Raw genomic sequence first — 20,060 nt, 5'->3', positions numbered from 1 at the left:
AAGATATGCATCTTAAGAACGGTACTAAAATGCAGATAAATGATATGAAAACTCATATATGTGTGTCTTTCGCAATTAATGCATGAATTCTTCCAAACTGTTCTGGAGTTTTGCCATTCCTATGTCATAGTTGTGAAAAACACCTATGTAATCTTTTAAGATTTTTATCTTATTGCGGGAGCCAGAATAGATAACTGGGTCAGCTTCTAGTTGATATGTTCAGATTCTTAGCCACAGGTGTTTTTTTTTTAACTTTTCCAATAACTTGTACTCTTGATTTATAGTTATACTATTGGGATGTACTTGGAATATAAGGTCCTTTCAGGGACAAACTGCATGCGATATTGGAATTTTGTGATTGAAACCCCAGATGTGTAATTTGCTATATAGAGCAGCTTGTGGGGATGCCTCCATATGAAACATGGTCATGACATTGGGGAAGCAGAATTAAACTCTTAAAGGTAAAGGTGGTCCCCTGTGCAAACACTGAGTCATTCTGACCCATGGGGTGACATCACATCACAATGTTTACCTGGCAGACTGTGTTTACAAGGTGGTTTGTCATTGACTTCCCTAGTCATCTACACTTATTTATTTTATTTATTTATTTATTTATTAGGTTTATAGACCGCCCTCCCCCGAAGGGCTCAGGGCGGTGAACACACACAGATAGAGCACAATAACAATTTAAACCACAGCATCAATAAATACAGGCTCTAATAATTAAAAATAAACCCTATCTCATCTTAAAAGCAGCATTAAAATTGGTATTAAAACAAGAATGGCATCTATTATCAGTTCCTCTAATCCCAGAAAGAGGGGAGAGACGGTAGAATCCACTTGATGTTGTATAGGGAGGGGGCCCCCATCAACGGCTAGCCTCCCCCCAAGGCCCAGCGGAACAGCTCCGTCTTACAGGCCCTGCGGAACTTCGATGAGATCCATGCAGGGCCCGGACTGCTGGTGGAAGGGCGTTCCACCAGGCCAGACCCAGGGCTGCAAAGGCCCTGGCCCGGGTGGAAACCAGCCACATTATCATTGAGGGGCCAAGGATCACCAGTAAGTTGGCCTCTGCCGAGCAGCAGAGATCAGTTTGGGACATATGGGGTAAGGCGGTCCCGCGGGTACGGAGGTCCCAGGCAGCAATGCATTAAAGGTTAACACCAGCACCTTGAAGATGATTAGGTATTCAATCGGAAACCAGAGCAAGAGGCGGAGCACAGGTGCCAATGTGTTCTCTAATGGCACCGTAGCCGGCAGCATACTGGGCGCTGCATTCTGGACCATTTCCAGTCTCCGAATCAAACGCATAGGAAGGCCGGCGTAGAAGTGAGTTGCAATAATCCAGCCTGGAGGTGACCGTTGCATGGACCACAGTGGTCAGATTGGCCAGGAGAGGAAGGGAGCCAGCCGTCCGGGCCTGTCGAAGATGAGTAAAACGCGACCCGAGGTTATATATGGGCCACCTGGGTCTCCATAGAAAGAGGCGAATCCAGGTGGCCCCCCAGGTCATGGACAGAGGGGGCTGGTGCCAATATAGCCCCCTCCCACACCGGCGGCTGGAAATCTCCCCCCTCCCCCTCGCGTCTCCGACCAGAGGGATCTCCGTCTTCGATGGATTCAGCTTCAGCCTGCTCTGTTTCAACCAACCAGCCACAGCCTCCAAACAATAACAGAGCTGCGAAGTGGCGGCCGCTACTCCCCCCTCCATCAACAGGAGTGGAAGGCTGAGTGTCATCGGCATACTGATGACATGTCAGCCCGAAGCTCCATACCAACTGAGCAAGGGGAATTGCATATAGATGTTAAATAATAGCGGGGACAACAAAGCTCCCTGGGGAACACCACAATGAAGTAGGAAGGCACCTTCCGGGATGCTTGGTCCCCACACACCACACTTGCTGAGTCCGGTCCGCGGAGAAGCGAGGCAATCCACTTAAGAACAGTGCCCCGCTTTTGAGCCCGTAAGCGGCCAGGTGGTGCCGGGTCAAAAGGTGGTGATCGACCACATCAAGCGCTCGCGGTTAGATCTAACAAAACCAGCAGCGCCCGATCCGCCTCGGTCTGGTTATGGCGGGAGCAAATCTGTGGCGGCGGCGAGAACGATCTCCGTCCGGTACTTAGCACGGAAACCGGACTGAAAGGGATCAAAAGCCGATGTGTCACTCCAGGAAACCCCGAAGCTGCTCCAGCACCACTCTCTCAATTACACCTTCCCCGGAAGCGAAAGATTCGAGACGGGGCGGTAAGTGGCCAGATCTCAGAAGGATCTAGCGATGGTCTTTTCAAGAATTGAATGGGACCACCGCCTCTTTCAACCCACCAGGGAAAACTCCTTGCTCAAGGGAGTTATTGATGATACTCAACAGGTGGGGTCGTGGCTCCGCCTGGTAAGCTTTAATAAGCCACGAGGGTCATGGATCCAGAGGACAGGTAGTAGGTCTAACAGCAGCCAGGGGCCCTGTCAGCAGCGGCTTCCGAGAGCAGGGAGAACTGCTAAGGTCAAACAAGGGCCAGAAAGGCGGCAAGGGAGCCTCCGGCTCACTTATTGTCTCTAAGGTGGCGAGAAGGTCTTGGGGCGGAGCAACATGACTTTATCTGCAAAAAAGCTCATAAATGCCTCACAGCTGATAGCCAATTGACAATTTGTAGACCTCTCAGACAATGAGGTCAAAGACCGAATGTCTGGGAACAATTATTGCGGGCGTGAGCTAGCAGACGCGAGGGAGGAGGAAAAGAAGACTCTCTTAGCCTCCTTACATTCGCCATCTCATAGGAAACCTTCATAAGCGTCCTATAAGATGTCCGTGTAGCCTTGTCGCGAGCTTTCCTCCCACACTACATCTCTAGTCGTCTAAGTTCCCGCTTCATACGGCAGTAGCTCCTCAAAGTATACCAAGAGACCAGCCGCGAGCCTTGTGGCCGTAGAGGACGCCCGGGGAAGCAACAACACCGATAGCATCGGAAAGGCGGGAGTTCCAGTCTTCCACGAAGTCATCGAGGGTACCAGTCGGCGCGGAGTCCCGTAGAACAATAAGGAATCCAATAGGATCCATTAGTCTCATGAGGCCGGGCCCAAAATGGAGCCCATGCAACCTGGAGCAGGGGAGCATTGTGGCATGTCCACCCGAACCTTCAGGGCATAATGGTCAGACCGTGGCACTCTATCAATAGAGGACATGACCATGTTAACCCCCGACCCGAAGACCAAGTCCAGTGTGTGCCGGTGACCTCATGGGTGGGGCCAGAGTTTACCAAGGAGAGGCCCAGTGCATGCATGGATGACACTGGAGTCTGCAGCTACCGCACATGAGGCAGCGTCGACATGGACGTGAAGTCCCCCAGCACAATAAGGCTGGGGAACCGCAGCGTGCAGTCCGCCACCACCTCCAGCAGCTGCGACAGGCTACACCTCGATGCGCTAGGCGACCGGTACACCAGAAAGAACAGCCAACCTCTCCTGGGCCAACCACTCTAGGCCGACACACTCCAGACCATTGATCTCCGGGTTGGGGGCTTGCCCTAAAGGAGGATGGTTTTATGGATGAACATAGCCACGCCACCCCCCCGGCCCTGTGTTGCGTGACCGGTGCAGACACGCTTGAAAACCTGGGGGTGAGACCTGCGCCTAAAGGTAGCGGTCTCCCCTTCACGCACGCAGGTCTCGGTGACGCATGAGCCAGATGGGATTTGTAGGTCCCCGAGAAAATCCCAGAGGACCATGGTCTTATTATTTATGGACCTGGCATTAATCAGCACCAATGACGAAGTGGAGTCTCTCTGAACCCTACTACCTACGTTCCTCAGGATAGGTCGGAGGTCAGAAGGTGAGCGAACACACCTCTCCCCCACCTTCTCTCATATGGCCCCCACCTACCGTCATATCTACCCCGTCCCATTAACACTGGGATCCCTAGACCCCTAAGTGGGGCCCCCATTGTCTACCGTCCTCTCTCTATCTATCCCCCGGCGAAGGCTCTCCACCGTAGTGGACTCGAATTCGCCACTGACAACTAACCCTAAAGTCTAAACTAACTAAAATTACAATGTGGACTAATAGCCAACCTATTAGTCTCTAATTGAGATCTAAGCGCCAGCAACAATACAAACTTTACAATATACAATATACCCACGTCTATTAACTAGCTAATTGTCCCACTATCATCTATCATCTACAACTACAAGTACACTCCGATATAAGTTTGGTATAATGACTGTATATGTCATGGTCAGTGGCAGAGCCAAAGTCCAGATTCTCAGTCAGATGGAATGGGGATGACCAGAGCAATATAGGTCTCCTTGGAGAGAGTCCATGCCCAGGGCTCACACCACCCAGGCAGGCCCTTCCAACGTTGATCTCTAGAGGATCTCATTATGATCAATGGGATCCAAAAAGTGTAGGCAGGGGTAGGTGCACAGCGCAGCAGTTGAGGAGTCACTGCCACTGACTCGGGTCTCAGCTACGCTGTTGCCCACCAGTAGTTTAACATCCACCAACAATCGGTTCCCAGACAAGTGATAATCCCACTGCTGGACTTCCACTAGGCAGGTTATATACTGAGGAACCGGTTTTAACTGAATCAAAAGGTGTAAAATTGTCTCCTGGCTTGTTCCGGTGTCTATCAAGCTGCGCTGATGCTCCGTCATCAAGGTCACCTCTTGCGGCGTCACTGGGGCGTCCTGCGAAGCCCCGCCTCCTCCGTCAGGGCCCGTCTGCGCGCTCGTCGTTTTTGCAGCCTCGGGCTCAGGTATCGCAATGCCCGACGCGATCGCCGTTGCTGGCTCCGCCCGTCTGCTCCTCTCCGGCAGTTCCGGGCCTGCCCAGCAGACAAGGCAGCGGTCGGGAGGTCTCTGCCACCGACACTCCTTTCGCCACCCCAACTCTCTCTGGTCGCCGTAGATGAAACAAGAAGCAGCAATAAAGGGCAGGCAGCCCAGGCAGCCCAGCAGCATCAGGAAAGTCGGTTGCCGTCCCCGCCGCCGCAGCCTCGGGCTGAAGTTCTGCAATGCCCGGCGCAATAGGGGTCGTTGTCGGCTCCACCTACCGTCTCCGTCCCGGCCACTCCCGCACTGCCCAGTGGTCACAGCAGCAGCGAAGGGTTTCTGCCACCAACACCCCCGCTGCCGCCGTAGTTCCTCAATCCCCTGAGGCCGGCAGAAGGCACAGGGAACAGAAACGAGGGGCGGACGGCTCAATGGTGCCAGGCGACCAAGAATCTCACAACGCCATGCCGCTGTCTCAGGACGCGTTCGTCCTCGTCCGGACTTGCTCAGGCTCAGGCTCAAGCTCTCAGGCGCTCGCAGCAACCTCTAGCAAGGTGGGTACCTCTAGCAACCTCTAACCTCTAGCAACCTCTAGCAACCTCTAACCTCTAGCAAGCTGGGTACTCATATTACCAACTTCAGAAGATGGAAGGCTGAGACACCCTTGAACCAGCTACCTGAAACTGACTTCCATCAGGATCCAACTCAGGTCTTGAGCAGAGCTTTGACTGCAGCATACCACTCTGTGCCACAGGCCTCACTGATTAACTCTTACATGTCATATTTATCTGATCAAAGTGCCCCTCATCAACTGCTCTGAACCCCAATAGACAGGCACAATAAAGGCATCTTTCTTTTCCCCTCCTGAAAAGAGCACGTAGGGGATATTTCCAATTGGGGGGGGGGGGGATGGTAGCACCCACTCCCTAGTGCAATGACCTTGATTCAGATCAGGGGGCCCATGGCTGCCACATAAGACCATGCAGCACCTATGAAATTGCAGTCACAGAAGTCCAGGTTTATGTGTTGTTTGGCTCTTAGCTATGTCTCTCTTTTTCAGTGTTTTTGTACTTCAGAATATTCATCTTACAGCTTTTGTAACCGCCTCTGTTGAATTGTAAATTTATTAAGTATCCTTATCTGTATCTTGCTGTCTGTGTGCATCCAAAAGTTGGCATTTATGCATTAACCCCAGTGATTCTGCACCTTTTAAAACGAATATTCAGAAACTGAGAAATACACCAGTGGGTACTGAGAATCACCAAAACATTATTATAATATTCACTGATGCATGTTTTAAAGGTAGAAATATGTGTCTGTGTGTGCCATCAAATCACAGCTGACTTATGGTAGAAATATGGTTACATTCTAATGAGAGAGCAGTTGGATCATGTGGCCATAAAGATGTGCTGGAGCTGTGGGTGGCAACACCCGACTTCTCTTCCAGCTGTCTGTGACTTATTTTTTGGCCCATTAGCAACAGCTTTCTTCCCATCACTTCCCTAAATCTTTCAGTATAATAATCTGTATACAGTTCCGGACTTAATTTCTTTTAACAATGCTTTGCTTTCTTAGGGAATTATCTGGAGTCAGAGTCACACTGGGAGTTCTAAGTCATGAGCTGCCGGTGTTTTCACCTGATGTCCTGGCCCAACTCAAACTGGAACCATTGCGCAAGGGGAAGGTTTTTTAAGCATTTCCCCTGCTCTGTTTCCCAACCTGAAATGGCCCCAGTGGGTTCCTTTTAGCCCTGTTATGAAGTTTGCATATATTAACCGGTATGTGTAAGTCTTCATAACAGAGCAAATAGCAGCCCTGACTGTTTTCAACTGGGCCCCTTCCGCACAGCAAAAGTATAACAGGTTGCAGTTGGGATGAAGTAACCCTTTTTCCTGTTTTTGTATTTGCATGCATTCATGCAGGCAGCAATTGGAGCCCACGGAAACAATCTGGATTGCTGTCACGCCTTTGCACGGAGATGCGTCTCTTTTTAAAAATTTACTTCCCACCCATGCGTAGCAACACAGGCATGCACAAATGAATCCCCACAGCCATGCTGATGTCTCACGATATGACCATCTGCACCTGTGTAGCTACGCAGATGTAAGCTGCAAAATTTAGAAAAAAGGAAAACAGGCGAATAAAGCAGCTCCTGCCTGGCTGTTCACTTGTGAGCGGCTGCAACCAGGGATTTTTGAAAAGACTCATGAATAGCATGATTCTCAAAAAACCTGGTTTGGGGGAAATAACACAGAGCAGACTTGTTTTAGGAGTGGGATTTGTGTGAAGCCCCCCCCCCCCCCCCCGGATGGTTTTTTTACTGTTATGCGGAGGGGGCCTGATGTTTTAAGTCAAATTTCACGACACCTTCTCTCACAAAGCTTTGTGAATTGTTCTGTTGCAGTCTTTCTCATTGCTGAAGGAAGGTGGTCTCCTTGACAGTGGGGAGTATGGTAGCAGTTCTCCGTTCAGTGTGGGTGTTGCTCCTTTTGATCATGACCTGTGCTATGAAAGTTGGGCTGGACGTGCTTCTAGCTCCCTTTTTTGCTGAACAACAAGATGCTGCTCTGCCTGTTTTGCTTGCCTTTCATTTTGTTTGTCTTCTCCTTAATATTTTCAGGGATTAAAGTAAAAGTAGAGGGAAACCCCGGACATGGATCTAGATTCATTGAGGACACAGCTGCCGAAAAGCTGGTAAGGCCATGCTCTGTAAAGACTAGAGGCAGGGTGGGAACAGAGGCTGCTTATTTGAGACCGCAAGCAAGAGCAGCCATGACAGCAGATGTCAGGCTACCTTCATAGGCATCGCCTTGCACAAGCCAGAATCACTGGCTCTGGAGAAATGTAGACTTGACATCATCCAGGTACTGGTCATCTTCAATTAAAAAAGCTGATATTTGCTTGCTCAGTTGAACTATATTTGATTTGACTCTTGTACTTCCTTATCCACAGCACAGAGTGATCACTTCCTTCCTAGAGTTCAGAGAGCGTGAGAAACAAAGGTGAGGGGAAAGCCCATAGTGTAAGCCAGATTTTTCTTCCCTTATCTCCTCTGGGGCTTACTGTCATTCTCTTTTGCCATAAGAATTAGATTCAGGTATAGGGCATAAGCTTTCAAGAATCAAAGCTCCATCAGAAAGGACTTGAATCTTGCTCCTCTTCTGGAGACCAATGTGGTTACCATCTAAAACATTTACCATAAGATTAGCTAGGTTTGCCAGCAGAAGCGCAAAAAGAAGAAAAAGTGTTTTTGGAATTCAGAAATGAAACTGATTATGGCACGGCCCTTCCTGTTCAGAGACACACTTCATCAAATGCCTAAAGTGTGCTGTTCTTTAATCATCAGTGGTCATCTGACTAAAGGCAGAATCCTACACAATAAAGTTTTGCTTCCTGCATCAGCCATTGATAGTTTATGTGACACTGGACCAGACAGTTCCATTTTTTTGTTGCTCAGTTTATCCTTTCATGTAATGGAACTGGGAACTGGGTTAACATAATCACTAAGACGTATACGCCCAAATTTCAGGTTCAAATCCCATGAACTCACCAGGTAGTCATAGACAAAACATTGTCATCCTTCCATGTACAATGGTGGGGTAGTTACCAAATGAATGGTAGAGTAGTCTGTCAAATGAAACCGGGGCCCTGTGAGATGTATCGCAGATTGTAGGACCTGTTAAGACACAACTGTTTCGCCAGGGTTGTAGTTGAGGACTGCAACAGTGTCCAACCAGCTGGCCAACTTTTCCCTGTTCCCTTCCCCTTTCCTCCCCCCCACCCCCTAGCCTGGTATATTTTATGGGGTGGGGACTTGTTTATCAATATGTTTTACCCTCGGGTTGTATTTATGGTGCTGAGACACTGAATGGAAGGTTTGCTTATTTCTTTTATGGTTTTATTGAATTTAATAGCTGTAAGTCACCCTTAGTATGAAATTTATGGCCATTAACTAGTCCTATGCACATGTTATTTATATTTGTAGATCTTAAAGTGATTATCCTAAAAGTGAATCTCAAAAACAGGACACAGAGTCAGAAGCTGGGTATCTGATTGCACCAAGCACTCTTGCCAAGTACTGTTGTCATGTATGAGATACATGTTTTATGTAATCCTGTATTTGTGGATAAGGCTATTGGTTTCTCTGCCTATTGTAGATGCCAGTGGTTCACTACAGATGCACAGAAAAATGAGCTTCAGTTCCAGAATGTTAGAGTGGCTCGTCAGTCTCTGGAAGCTACAAAGAACCTTCCAGAGTTTCACCAAGATGGGGTAGAAAATTTTGTCCTTTCCTTCACACAGGTTGAAATCCGAGAAGCACCTTACCTTGGGCGATGTAACCTCCCTTAACCTAACCATGTTGAATGGGGGCATCTCCTTCAATGTGGTCCCTTCCGAGATGTCTGCTGCCTTTGACATCCGCTTACCACCCACGGTGGATTTAAAGGTACAATGGAGAAACAGCTAGAGAAATTATGACCATTTTTAAATCTGTGAGATGCTTCCTGGATTCTATAAGATGTCCCTACTGCAATCTGCCTGGAATGTATCTTGGACTGTGAAGCATGCATCCGGATTTCCCAGTGTCCTTCACATTTAAAAAAAGGTTGAAAATGTGCTGTTAAAAAGCTTGGCCATTAAGCAAGGTCTCTCCTTGCATTGGTTGCACTTGATGATGTTCCTTGGAGCCATGATTAGCTACGGCTGAGAGAACTTGAAGGACTTTCCCTGAGGCCTTGAAGCCCAATCCAATCCCAACATTCTTTGCTGTATTTGAGATACGGCAAGAGCTGCTGGTCTTTCCTCCAAATACAAGAAAACCTTGTCAGCAATAGACTACAAGAAAGAGCAAACAATGAAGGAATCCCTGGAGGTCTAACATGACCGTAAGCCAACTGGGGACACTAATTAAAGCTATTGCTTCAGAAGCATCTGGTTTGTACAGATGTGAGGGCAGAATTGGTCGGAAGGAAAGCAGAAGCTTATGGGATAAACTGGGGGCGTGTGGAGTTACAAGGCAGACTGAAATCAGGATCTTCACTCAAGAATCACTCACTTTTCCTTGGTTTGTGTTGTAGGCATTTGAAGAGCAGCTCACAGCCTGGTGCCGGGCAGCTGGGGAAGGTGTTACCTATGAGTTCCACCAGGTAACTGCAGAGATGAGGGAGCTTTCCAGCAGATTGTTGCTGTCCCGTAGACTTAGAAGCATTGATCAGTTCCTGGTTTTTGACTCCGGTCTCTACCTCACCGCTGCCACAGTCTTTCTGCCATGGGTCTTTTGTCTCAACATGGCTACCCTCCTGTTCTGCACTGTGCCCCTCATTCTCTTGCTCTCCTGCTGCTGCTTCTGCTATGCCCTTGCCACAGACTCTTGCACTGTGGATCCTCCATTGCTGCCTCCTCCAAGCTTTACCTTCTACCCTTCTTTTTGGGCTAGAAATACACAGATCAGTCGATGACCTCCACAGAGGAGTCTGACCCCTGGTGGAAAGTGTTCAGTGGCACCTGCGGGGACATGTGAGTAGGATGCCATACTTCCCCACTCTTATACTCGCTCTTTGGGCCCATGTTGGTGGATATTTCATTTGCAAGACCCAGAGGGGGCAATGTCAGTCAAGGGAGAGGACATTCAAGCCATTCAGAATAGACTCCCCTAAGCCTGTATAAAGAGTAATGGAGTTGCCCAGCGACCCTGAGCCAGCACCTCTCCTGTTCTCTCTTATGAGGCATCCTCAACTCTATTATAAAAACGCCCACTATCTGAGGATCCTGCCTTCAAACACCATAGAATGAGGAAAACAGGATAGTGCAACAGTGGGAGCTGCTTGTCATAATGTCTCTGTCTCATCAGGAACATTAAATTGAAGTGTGAGATCTTTCCGGCTGCCACAGACAGTCGCTATATCAGAGCGGTAAGTACAAGCGTATGTCCTGGGTCTCAGTCACTTGGTGGCTTCTCGTGTACTTTGTTGAGGTCTTGGTTCTGATTGTTTGTTCTCCTTTCACTGTATTGCAGGCAGGCCACCCAGCCATTGGCTTCTCCCCCATGAACCACACTCCTATACTGCTGCATGACCACAACGAATTCCTGAATGAGCAGGTCTTCCTTCGTGGGATCGAGATCTATGCCCGCCTCATTCCAGCGCTGGCTAGTGTCCCCCCTTTACAAACAGAGGCCTGAACGAAGGTTATAAGTGAAAGGCAGCCATCTGAAGGAAACAGGCATAGAAACCAAAGAGAGAGAGAGACAGTTGAAAATTTATATTCATTCCTGTCGTGACACAGGACCCTCCTGGGAGGTGTACACCTTAGATGTTGTGGTTGAGAACTGGTGTCTTGCTTAGGTCTGCTGGTATCCCAGGACAAACTGTGGAACTCCAGCATTCCTGAATGGTCCCACCAGGGGCAAGGAATATTTAAAATAGATATTTACACTGACACAGCTGAAGCCAGGTTCTTTAGGTGACCATGACTCTTTTCTCGTTCCTTACTGAAATACTTGTACTAAGTATCCTTATTTTCCAGTTCCTGGACTAGTGCTCAGTATCTAAGCTTTTTCGTTGACACCTGCTTGTTTCACAGAATCCTGCTGGCTCCCGATTCTTACCATAGATTGCCCTCCATTGGGGTTGGCCACACCCCTAATTGCAGAGTTGTTCCATTCTGCCATGTGACCCTCATAGAAAAGCATCAATTCCCCAGCTGCTAGACCCAAAAGAAAGGCAACAGGAGTAGCCAGATAAACCTTAACCTGTAGGCGTAACTGTGCTTTCTTCTCTACTGGGGCACCTCTTGTTGACTCTTAGCTGCTTTGGTGGCTTTTGCTGTTGGCCTGCATACCAAGTTCTGCAGTCCAAGATCAAGTTGAAACTTTGTGGAGGGTCCAGGCATCACAGGAGAGTGTTAAATTTAGCTCTACTGTCCATATGCCTTATGGTTTTGGACAAATCACTTCACCTTTTTGTTAGATTTGAGCTCAGTAGTATCTTAAAAACCAGCTGGATTTTTTGGGGTATAAGCTTTTGAGAGTCAACGTTCCCTTTGTCAGATATCTGATGAAGGGAGCTTTGACACTCAAAAGCTTATGCCTCCAAAATCTTGTTGGTCTCTAAGGTGCTACTGGACTCAGATCTAGTTCTACTGCAAACCAGCATGGCTACCCTCTGACACTTTTCTTTTTATGTGTCAGATTTTCCATTGGTAGAGGTACATGAATGATGAAACTACTCCCTGATTAGTGAAGATCCCCCAGTGGAAGATGGTGTTTCTAAAAGGGGTTGGGAGTGAAATCTAATACATAAGTGACTCAGGGCTATATAGAAAATGGCAAATCCTCGAGAGGGAAGGGATATCATATTTAATGTGGCCATTACATTTGTACTATTCTCCCCACCCGCCCCTGCCTACAGCAGAAAGCTGTGAATTTCTGCTTTCTTGGGAGTCAACAGCACAGTTACTGGCTGCGTCACACTGCCTTAAGTTTCTATATTAAATTGCTGTCTTAACAAATGCCAAGCAGGATGAATGAGTTGGATGAACGAACTTTGCACGCACGAGCCAATGAATTGAACATCTGAATGTCCAGCATTGTGAGTGAGTTGTTTTCCGTTTGGGGTAAGGAAGAGGTTTGTGTGTGTATAGCTATCCCATCAAACATTTGGAGGAGGTATGCCTTCCTTTTCCCAATGCACTGTTGGTTAAGGATCATTGCTGAATAGGCAGCATACTGCTGGAGTCAGTGACTTCCATCATGGTGTTATTTGACCATCATTGCATTTGACTTCCATCAGAAGAAAACATGTGCATCCTAATCCTTGCATTGGATGACCAGGTAGCTTGGAAGGCTCAGCAGGGGTATGGAGTAACGCCTCCACTAGGTGCTGTTACCTCTACTCCAACAACAGCTAACTAGAGGTGTATTGCCTTTGAACTTACAAGTCCTATTCAGCCATGATGACTAATAATCACCGATGGATCTGTCTTCAAGACATTGCCTAACCCCAGTTATAGCCATCTAAGTTACTGGCCATCATAACAGCAAGTTATTATGTGTAGAAGAATTTTCTTATGTCAAGCTTATCTACTATCTGGAATTCTATAAGTGGAAGCCTCTGCCTTTCCAAAGCCGGAGGCAAACTCTTGAACTGTACAAAATGAAAGAAATTTGTTGGAAGACTGACCTCATTCCTGGGCTTAGCATCTAAGAGTGGAAGAGGCTGACTTGATTGCAAAGATTACCCTTGCACAGTAGTGGGGGGTGAATGTGTGTGGTGGGAGATGAAGAGGAAAAGATGCTCCGTTTTGGCCAATGACATCACCATTAACCAAACTTAGAAAGAATTTCTCATGTGGTGTGCCTGTGTTCCCCTACCCCATGGATAGTATGAATGGTTTCTGATTTAATTTTGCTTTCAGAATGTCTGCCAGAGCCTCCAGCTCTTTTGTCTGCCTCCACGGTGTCTGTGACTTCACTAAATAAAATTGTTCATTTGGAATGAAAATGGAAGCTGTCCTCCAGATTGTCCGTGTTTCACTCGAGCCCTCCTATCTCATCTCTCCTTCCTTGTTAGCAATTGATACACTGGTGTGGCGATTATCTTTCATGCTATGCCACAAGCCCATTCCTCAGCTGTAGGTACACTTTGCAGATCGCGTTATTTTTATATTTGATTATTGCGTTAGGAAATAGCAACTGTATTCCCTAGGAACTATGCTCATGATTGCTGGCTTCATGCATCAACAAGCACTTAGAGAGTAGGGAAAAATAATTTCTTATTAACCACTTGGGGAATAAACATTAATTTGAGGAAAGATGTGATGCTTTGATTTGCTAAGCATCCTACTAGTATGACCTTGCAGTCCTAAGAAGAATTACACACTTCTAAGCCCATTGATTTAGCAGGGTTCAGCTCTGCACAGGGTCGCACTATGAGCGCCAAACTACATTTTAGTGGTTTTTTGTAAATGACTACACACCAGTTTCTAAATGAAGAATCCAAACAGGCCTGGAGGGCCGCTGTTGTGGGAGCAAGACTTTTGTTTCTTCCTCCAAGCTGCCTTTCAACATAAAAATAGCAGTAGGAGGGAGTTATTCCCCCCATTTTGCTACTCTTCATGAAGTATTCTGTACATGTGGAGGAGCAAAAATGGAAAAATACCGTCTCCCCAGGTCTTCCTCACAGGAAAATGTGTTGGAGCCATTCCACTCTCACCCCCATCCCTGTGGTGGCACACTGAGCGTATTTGGGCTCTTTCTTTAAAGCAATTCCTTGCAGGTGCTGCGGGGAGCCAAGTTGGGCCCGGGGAACCCAGATACAGCCCTTTGAACACACTGATGTGTATCTTGGCCCTGAATGTTGCAAATAAAGGCTCATCTGCCAAAGCCTACCACAAATCTTTGGACTACATTTACATTCTTGTGTCCCCAGATCTTCATGTCCCATGATAGGCATGCAAAATCAGCTTACTTGCTTGTTTTAGACATCCTGGTTTAGAATTGTAGGATACTGAGATTCATGGTTCTGTAGCTTGAGTGTGAATTATTTATTACAAGAGTCTCTTGGTATGAATCTTTTATGGAAAATGGGACAGCAGGTATGCATACATCAGCATCCTTATTTTACAGTTGCTTTGATGTTCATCCCTTGTCCTCTGAACCATCACCTTCAAAGGAGGCCTTATTACAGCCCTTGAGTGTACTTGGGAAACAGCAACTTGCTGTTCATAAGAACATAAGAACAAGCCTGCTGGATCAGACCAGAGTCCATCTAGTCCAGCTCTCTGCTACTCACAGTGGCCCACCACTTGAGAAAGTAGTGGGTCCTGCAGTCACATGCAGCATGCAGGTCTGTTCCCTTCATTTCAGATGCTGTCCGGGAAGCTGCTCCCTGTAATTAGGAAGATCTGCTTAGAGGGCTGTGATAACATGGCATGGACAGTTTGTTGCACTCTGATATACTAACAGCATGTGCAAAACTGGTGAATAAAATTAGGCAGGTATAGCAGATAGCATGCCCCATTGAAGAAATCTGAAATCTTTAATCTCATAGGGCACATTCCACCAGGAAGGTCTGAGCAAAACTGGTCAAGCCTGCTCAATGTGTATCTTCCTTAATACACCATCAAGAATCTGCATGGTGCAATCCGGTTCTTTCTCTCAGTATAGCTTTTAGGATTGCAAAATTAGGAGAAATCTGATCTTCCCTGCCACCTAAACCTCTCTATATGATTGTCATTCTTTAATTGCTTCCTCCTTGATGGAGCCACAGGTTTCTCCAGCTTTGGAAATGTTATGAATTGTTCTGCTCAGGTGGTAAAACATCAGAAATATATAAGAAGGTATAATAGTGATTCTGCTTGAAAAACAGATTCAGGATTCAGATATTAAATTTTTTTCAGTTGTAAAAACCTAAAATGTGGTCATCTTGTAAGACTGTATTTTGGCCAGGAAATGGATCCCCAGTTGTTTTGTGCTCCACCAGGTGGCAGACTGCACCTAAGAATCCTCCCTTAATCCTCCCGTTCATGCTTTGCTAGGGCGCTGTCCGATGTTTGTGACACTAATCACAGAAATTATGAAGGGCTGGAGCCCACCAGTGAACACACAGCTGCTGCTCAGTATTAATATTGCAACTCTTTCAGTTTGATTTCAGTCACCACAGATGTGCTATGTTTCAAGAAGAGATTTCGTGTAGATTTGGAGAGTAGGTACAACTTAACAAAAGCAGACAGTAAGATTCAAGTCCAGTGGAACTTTAAACACCAACAAGGTTTCCAGGGTTTCAAGAGTAAAAACTCCCTTTGTCAAAAAGCAGTAGGATCTTGCTGTTCTAATGTAGCTCAATACATCTGCTCACCTGAAGCAAAAGCAGACACTATCTGCTCAGCAGTTCTAAATGATTGGGAAATGACTCAAAGGCAACAAAACTGGCTGTTGTGGATTTTCTGGGCTGTGAAGCTGTGGTTTGGAAGTTTTAGCAATAGATGTAGGTGAAATATTAGGAGTTAAAACTACCAGACCACGGCCTCAGGGCCTGAAAAACCCACAACAGCAAGGTGATTCTGGCTGTGAAAGCCTTTGACTGTACATTGAACCACAACTGATTGTTATAAGACTTCTCCCTGACAAACCTTGTGCTCTGTGGTTTTATAGGGCAAGAAAACGACAGGAACAAGTATAGTTTTTGCTTTCCTTTTGCATGTTTAGTATTGTGCTAGCAGGGCTTGGAGGATCAGTCTGGTTGTATTTATGTTCGGAAATATTATGTTGTGGATACTTGAAATGACAGTGAACATTAGTTAGCCTGCACATGGATGGAACAAAATAATTGAATAAAGCATTTCAATGCATTGATGGAAATGTTCACAGTGACCTGTAACCCTTTTCAAATGCAATGATCTTATAAGGTGAATGGGAGGGGCGCATGGTTGCAGTTGCGGAACCCTCCTTCATCTTGAGGCATTCAGCTGCATGTGGGTGAAGGAGGAAGAGGGCTTAGTTAGAATTCTCTGTGTATATACTAGTCGTGTGACTAGGCCTTGTCTGTGCAAGTGGGTATACTCCGAGGCTCTGCCTCTCAATAGCTTTACTCAGGCTGTAGTCATATTATATAATTCGAGACTGTGGCTGTTTGCAAGCTAGAAGATGAAAAAGGGAAAGGAAATAGAAAGAGTTGGCTTCACAATTAAAATAGAAACATAGCATACAATTCCTGCAGCATGTTTGTTGACAATCTTGAAAAGGATGTGGAGGCAAAATTGGTGGATGATACCAGAAGTGTTCAGCATATTTGCCTTAGAAATAGAACAGGAAAAGTACCAACAACTGGAAAAGTTGGTAACAATTTGTCAGAGAAAATTTAAATTAATTGCTGTGTAAAGTTTTTTAAAAGTGTGCCCCCAACATCTTCTTACTATGGAAAACAAACTAGTAGCTATGCTCTTTTTATGTTGGGTCCTAATGAGCAATCATATACATTCCTTAGGCGGGGAAGAGAAAATATCCTGAAATACACATGGTCAGCTAAGTTTGCTGCAGCTGTCAAACAAACAAATGAAAAAGCAAAAATTAATTTTAGGGACCATGTGAGAAAGGTTGGAGTGAACCAGAGGAAATGGAGTACTTTTCTATTGCTGCTCAGTGCTTTGTTATGGTTTCTCTGACTGATGCATCTGGTGTTTTCTGAAGAAATAATCAGACTTGTACCACTTGTTGGATCCATGAACATATTTCTTACTGTATTGTGTGAATACACACAGGGGACCCTTATTACTAAACGATATTGGGTGGGGCAGGAATGCTCTGAAGCCATTTGATGAATATGAAACATAAGTGTGATCAAAGCCTCCTAAAAGAGAGACAGCCTAGTCACATCTGGGATTTGACCTGGATCTAGCTGGGTCTGAAGCCTGTACGTCATGCTGGACATTTCCCCCTGTCACATAAATCAAACCAGGTGTGCAGTGGCATAATCCTGAGTTCAGCATCTTCCCATGTCTCATGCCACAATGCAAAGCTCCATATGGTGCGACGTGATGTTTTGGGGAAAGTATCACAGGGGAACAGCATGCTATCTGTCTTTGGAGGGAGAGCTGTTTCCACAACAGCCTGTTGAGGTTGCGTGCAAATGTTTGCAGAAGCCTTTTAGCCTGCCGCCCTGCTGTCTCCACTCTACTCAAAACACAACAGCAAGCAGAGTAATTTAAAGGCAGCCATCAAAATTGAAATCAGATGAGATGCAAAAATATTTTGCTTTGGGTCTGAACTTTCCCTCTTCTCACATATGAGATCCATGTCTTCCTGTTTAGGGGTTCTATCTTCAGGCCCCCAACCTGTTCAGTTTGATAGAAATTGATGACTGAGCAATTATGATGACAGGCCCAGTGGGGTATAGTGGATTAGTGGTGAGCAGGTCTTATAATAGTTCAGTTTCCTGACATTTAGATTGCCATAGGAGGTCTAATCCCAAAGAAGTCTACATTGGCTCAGTCTTCTTTGGAGAGAGGTGCAATTGGCCAAGAACTAATACTAGAGAGATTGCTGGGTTTTGTGGGACGGTGAGGGTGGTTAGAGTTCAAGAAAAGGGTGATAACTGCAGCATCAGTGAATTTCAAGGGCCTTCTGATCTCCTAAAGAGCCTGAAATAAAAACCCTTGGTTTGCTGAGGAGCTTGGATCAAGGAAATAGTCACACAGAGGGCTGCGGTACAGCTTCAGGAAAACAGCGAATGTGGCCAAGCACAGGTGAGAGGATGTTATCCTGCCTAGCAATGGTGGTAAAACAAGCTGACTTTTCTGCCGTCATTGCACCTGCACAATGTCATCCAGCAGAGCTCTTCCAGGTTGTGAAGGGACTCTTATCCCCTGAAAATCTAGACTTGGGAAACATGCAGGTCCACTGTGATGGCTTTGTGCTGCATAAAAATTGCTTGCATCCACTGTGATTTAGATTCCATATTTGGTGGAGTCCAGTCTGTGGCTGCCCCTGTGTGGTCTGGTCCTAGCTGAATGGATGACTTGCAGTTGGGGAGCCTTTATAAAGCATACCTTTGCCCTTTGTGGCTGCTAACATTAAGTCAGACTGGGCTGTCAAATAAGTCTGGAAGGTAGTCAGTATTTCTCTTCAAGAGGATGTGGTTCTGACTGTCTTGAAAGAGAGAGTCATGTGACCCTTCTTAAGAAGGCATTCCTGGCCCCCACTGATTTGAACCACTACCGCTTGGTGGTCAATATTCTATTTTGAGGTAAGATGGTTGAACAGCTGGTGGCCAAACAGCTTCAGGTGGTCTTGGAGAAGAGTTATTTAAACCCATTTTGATCTGGATTCAGTCTGGGTTTAGGATGGAAACAGCTTTGGTCTCCTTGATGAATCATCCTCATCTGCAGAGTGATGGGGAGTGTATCCCTGTTGATTCTCTGCAGCATTAAGTAACATCAGCCATGGTATCTCCCTGGATAATTTGGTTGAGTTTGGAAGTGCATTGTAGTAGCCTGGCCTTTTGATCCCTTTGATGCCCTCACTAATTGATTATGCTATCTTCATGGTTACTCACATGCTAAATGGGTGGCTCCCACCCAACACATGCAAATCAAGCTTTCTAATTGCACCCTTTACACTTGTTAACAGGCAAATGGTTCTTTCCCCCACCCTGGACATCCCACAGGTATATATACACCACTTGCTTTATTACCATCAGATCCTCTAAAAATGCCAGCCCCGGATGCAGGTGAAACATCAGGGGAAAATGCTACTAAAACATGGCCATACAGTCCGGAAACCACACAACACTCCAAGGTTTGAATTAACTTAAGTCTCCATTTCATTTAACATGTTCAAGGGGTAGATGTGAGTTGAGTTGACGGATCGCACCAATCCATCACATAAAATCAGGTGATGTTGATTCACACTTTTATTCAATCAAGTAACTGGGAAAGTCAGTTAAAGTAAGGGGGGGGGGGGAGAGAAAGGAATGGGTTTGAGCTCTTTAAAAGCTAACAGACGCCCTGAACACCTGAAGCTATCTTTTGCTGAGTCAGTTCATTGGTTTGTCAAGGTCCACTGGCTGTAGCTCTTTAGGGTCTCAGGTCTTTCTGTTAAAATCTCCCAGGGTTTTGTAGTCAGGGTCTGCGAGTACACCTTGCAAATTATTGTAAACTGCAGGAGCTTTGTTCCCTATGCAGTGAAGCAAAATTGCAATTTGTACTCCTTAGACTCTTTATCAGTTCTGGTGACTAAATTTTCTCCTAAACTGCCCGCAAAGGATAAGTCTAATGGAAGCTTAAAATGCTCCATTGCTTTATAAAGAGTGTAACCTGAAAAGTTCCTGTTTGATGCTGGAGACCCAAAGAAGATCCTGGCTCACTTCTGATATCATGTAGTATCCCCTGGACTATACTATTCACTTAGGCACTGGTTCTCAGGTCCATTCAATAGAGACAAGCTGATCCAAAACAACAGCAATTTATTTAAATAATCCATCAGTTTAAGCTAGCATGCAAGAACCGGGAACCCAATGGGGCCAAACTAAATCACACAAATAATAGCATTATGTGTTCTTTTATGTACATATTTACACAGTAAATATACCATGACCTACTACTGGATCCTCTTTTTAGATGGAGACGACAGGAATTGAGCTCAGGACCTTCTGTATGCAGAACAGATGCTTTACCACTAAGCCACAGTCCCATAATGTTTTTGTGATCACTGTAAACTTATGCCAGATTATATCTGCTAGTCTTTAGAATGCCTCAAAACTCTTTGGCGTTATTGTCTCTATCAATTGAAGTTCACAATT

The 20,060-nt window shown here is 46.0% G+C and overlaps 1 protein-coding gene across 3 annotated transcripts in view; it reads left to right on the top strand.

The window, feature by feature from the left end:
* The window catches only part of ACY1 (aminoacylase 1), a 34,129-nt gene extending 20,864 nt beyond the window's left edge, over positions 1 to 13,265 (top strand). For all 3 annotated transcript variants that reach the window (XM_048490859.1, XM_048490858.1, XM_048490856.1), the window contains exons 9-15: positions 7,385 to 7,458; positions 7,717 to 7,766; positions 9,067 to 9,211; positions 9,843 to 9,911; positions 10,202 to 10,281; positions 10,616 to 10,676; positions 10,781 to 13,265. In XM_048490859.1, the coding sequence (XP_048346816.1) occupies positions 7,385 to 7,458; positions 7,717 to 7,766; positions 9,067 to 9,211; positions 9,843 to 9,911; positions 10,202 to 10,281; positions 10,616 to 10,676; positions 10,781 to 10,945 (644 nt within the window). In that variant the 3' untranslated portion in view covers positions 10,946 to 13,265. The remainder of the gene's footprint in view (positions 1 to 7,384; positions 7,459 to 7,716; positions 7,767 to 9,066; positions 9,212 to 9,842; positions 9,912 to 10,201; positions 10,282 to 10,615; positions 10,677 to 10,780) is intronic.
* Positions 13,266 to 20,060: the final 6,795 nt, after the last annotated feature.

This window comes from Sphaerodactylus townsendi, linkage group LG03 (assembly GCF_021028975.2).
Source record: "Sphaerodactylus townsendi isolate TG3544 linkage group LG03, MPM_Stown_v2.3, whole genome shotgun sequence".
In the NCBI taxonomy this organism is placed as follows: Eukaryota; Metazoa; Chordata; class Lepidosauria; order Squamata; family Sphaerodactylidae; genus Sphaerodactylus; species Sphaerodactylus townsendi.
The sequence above is the reverse complement of the archived record's forward strand: the minus strand, read 5'-3'. Positions and strand labels throughout refer to the sequence as shown.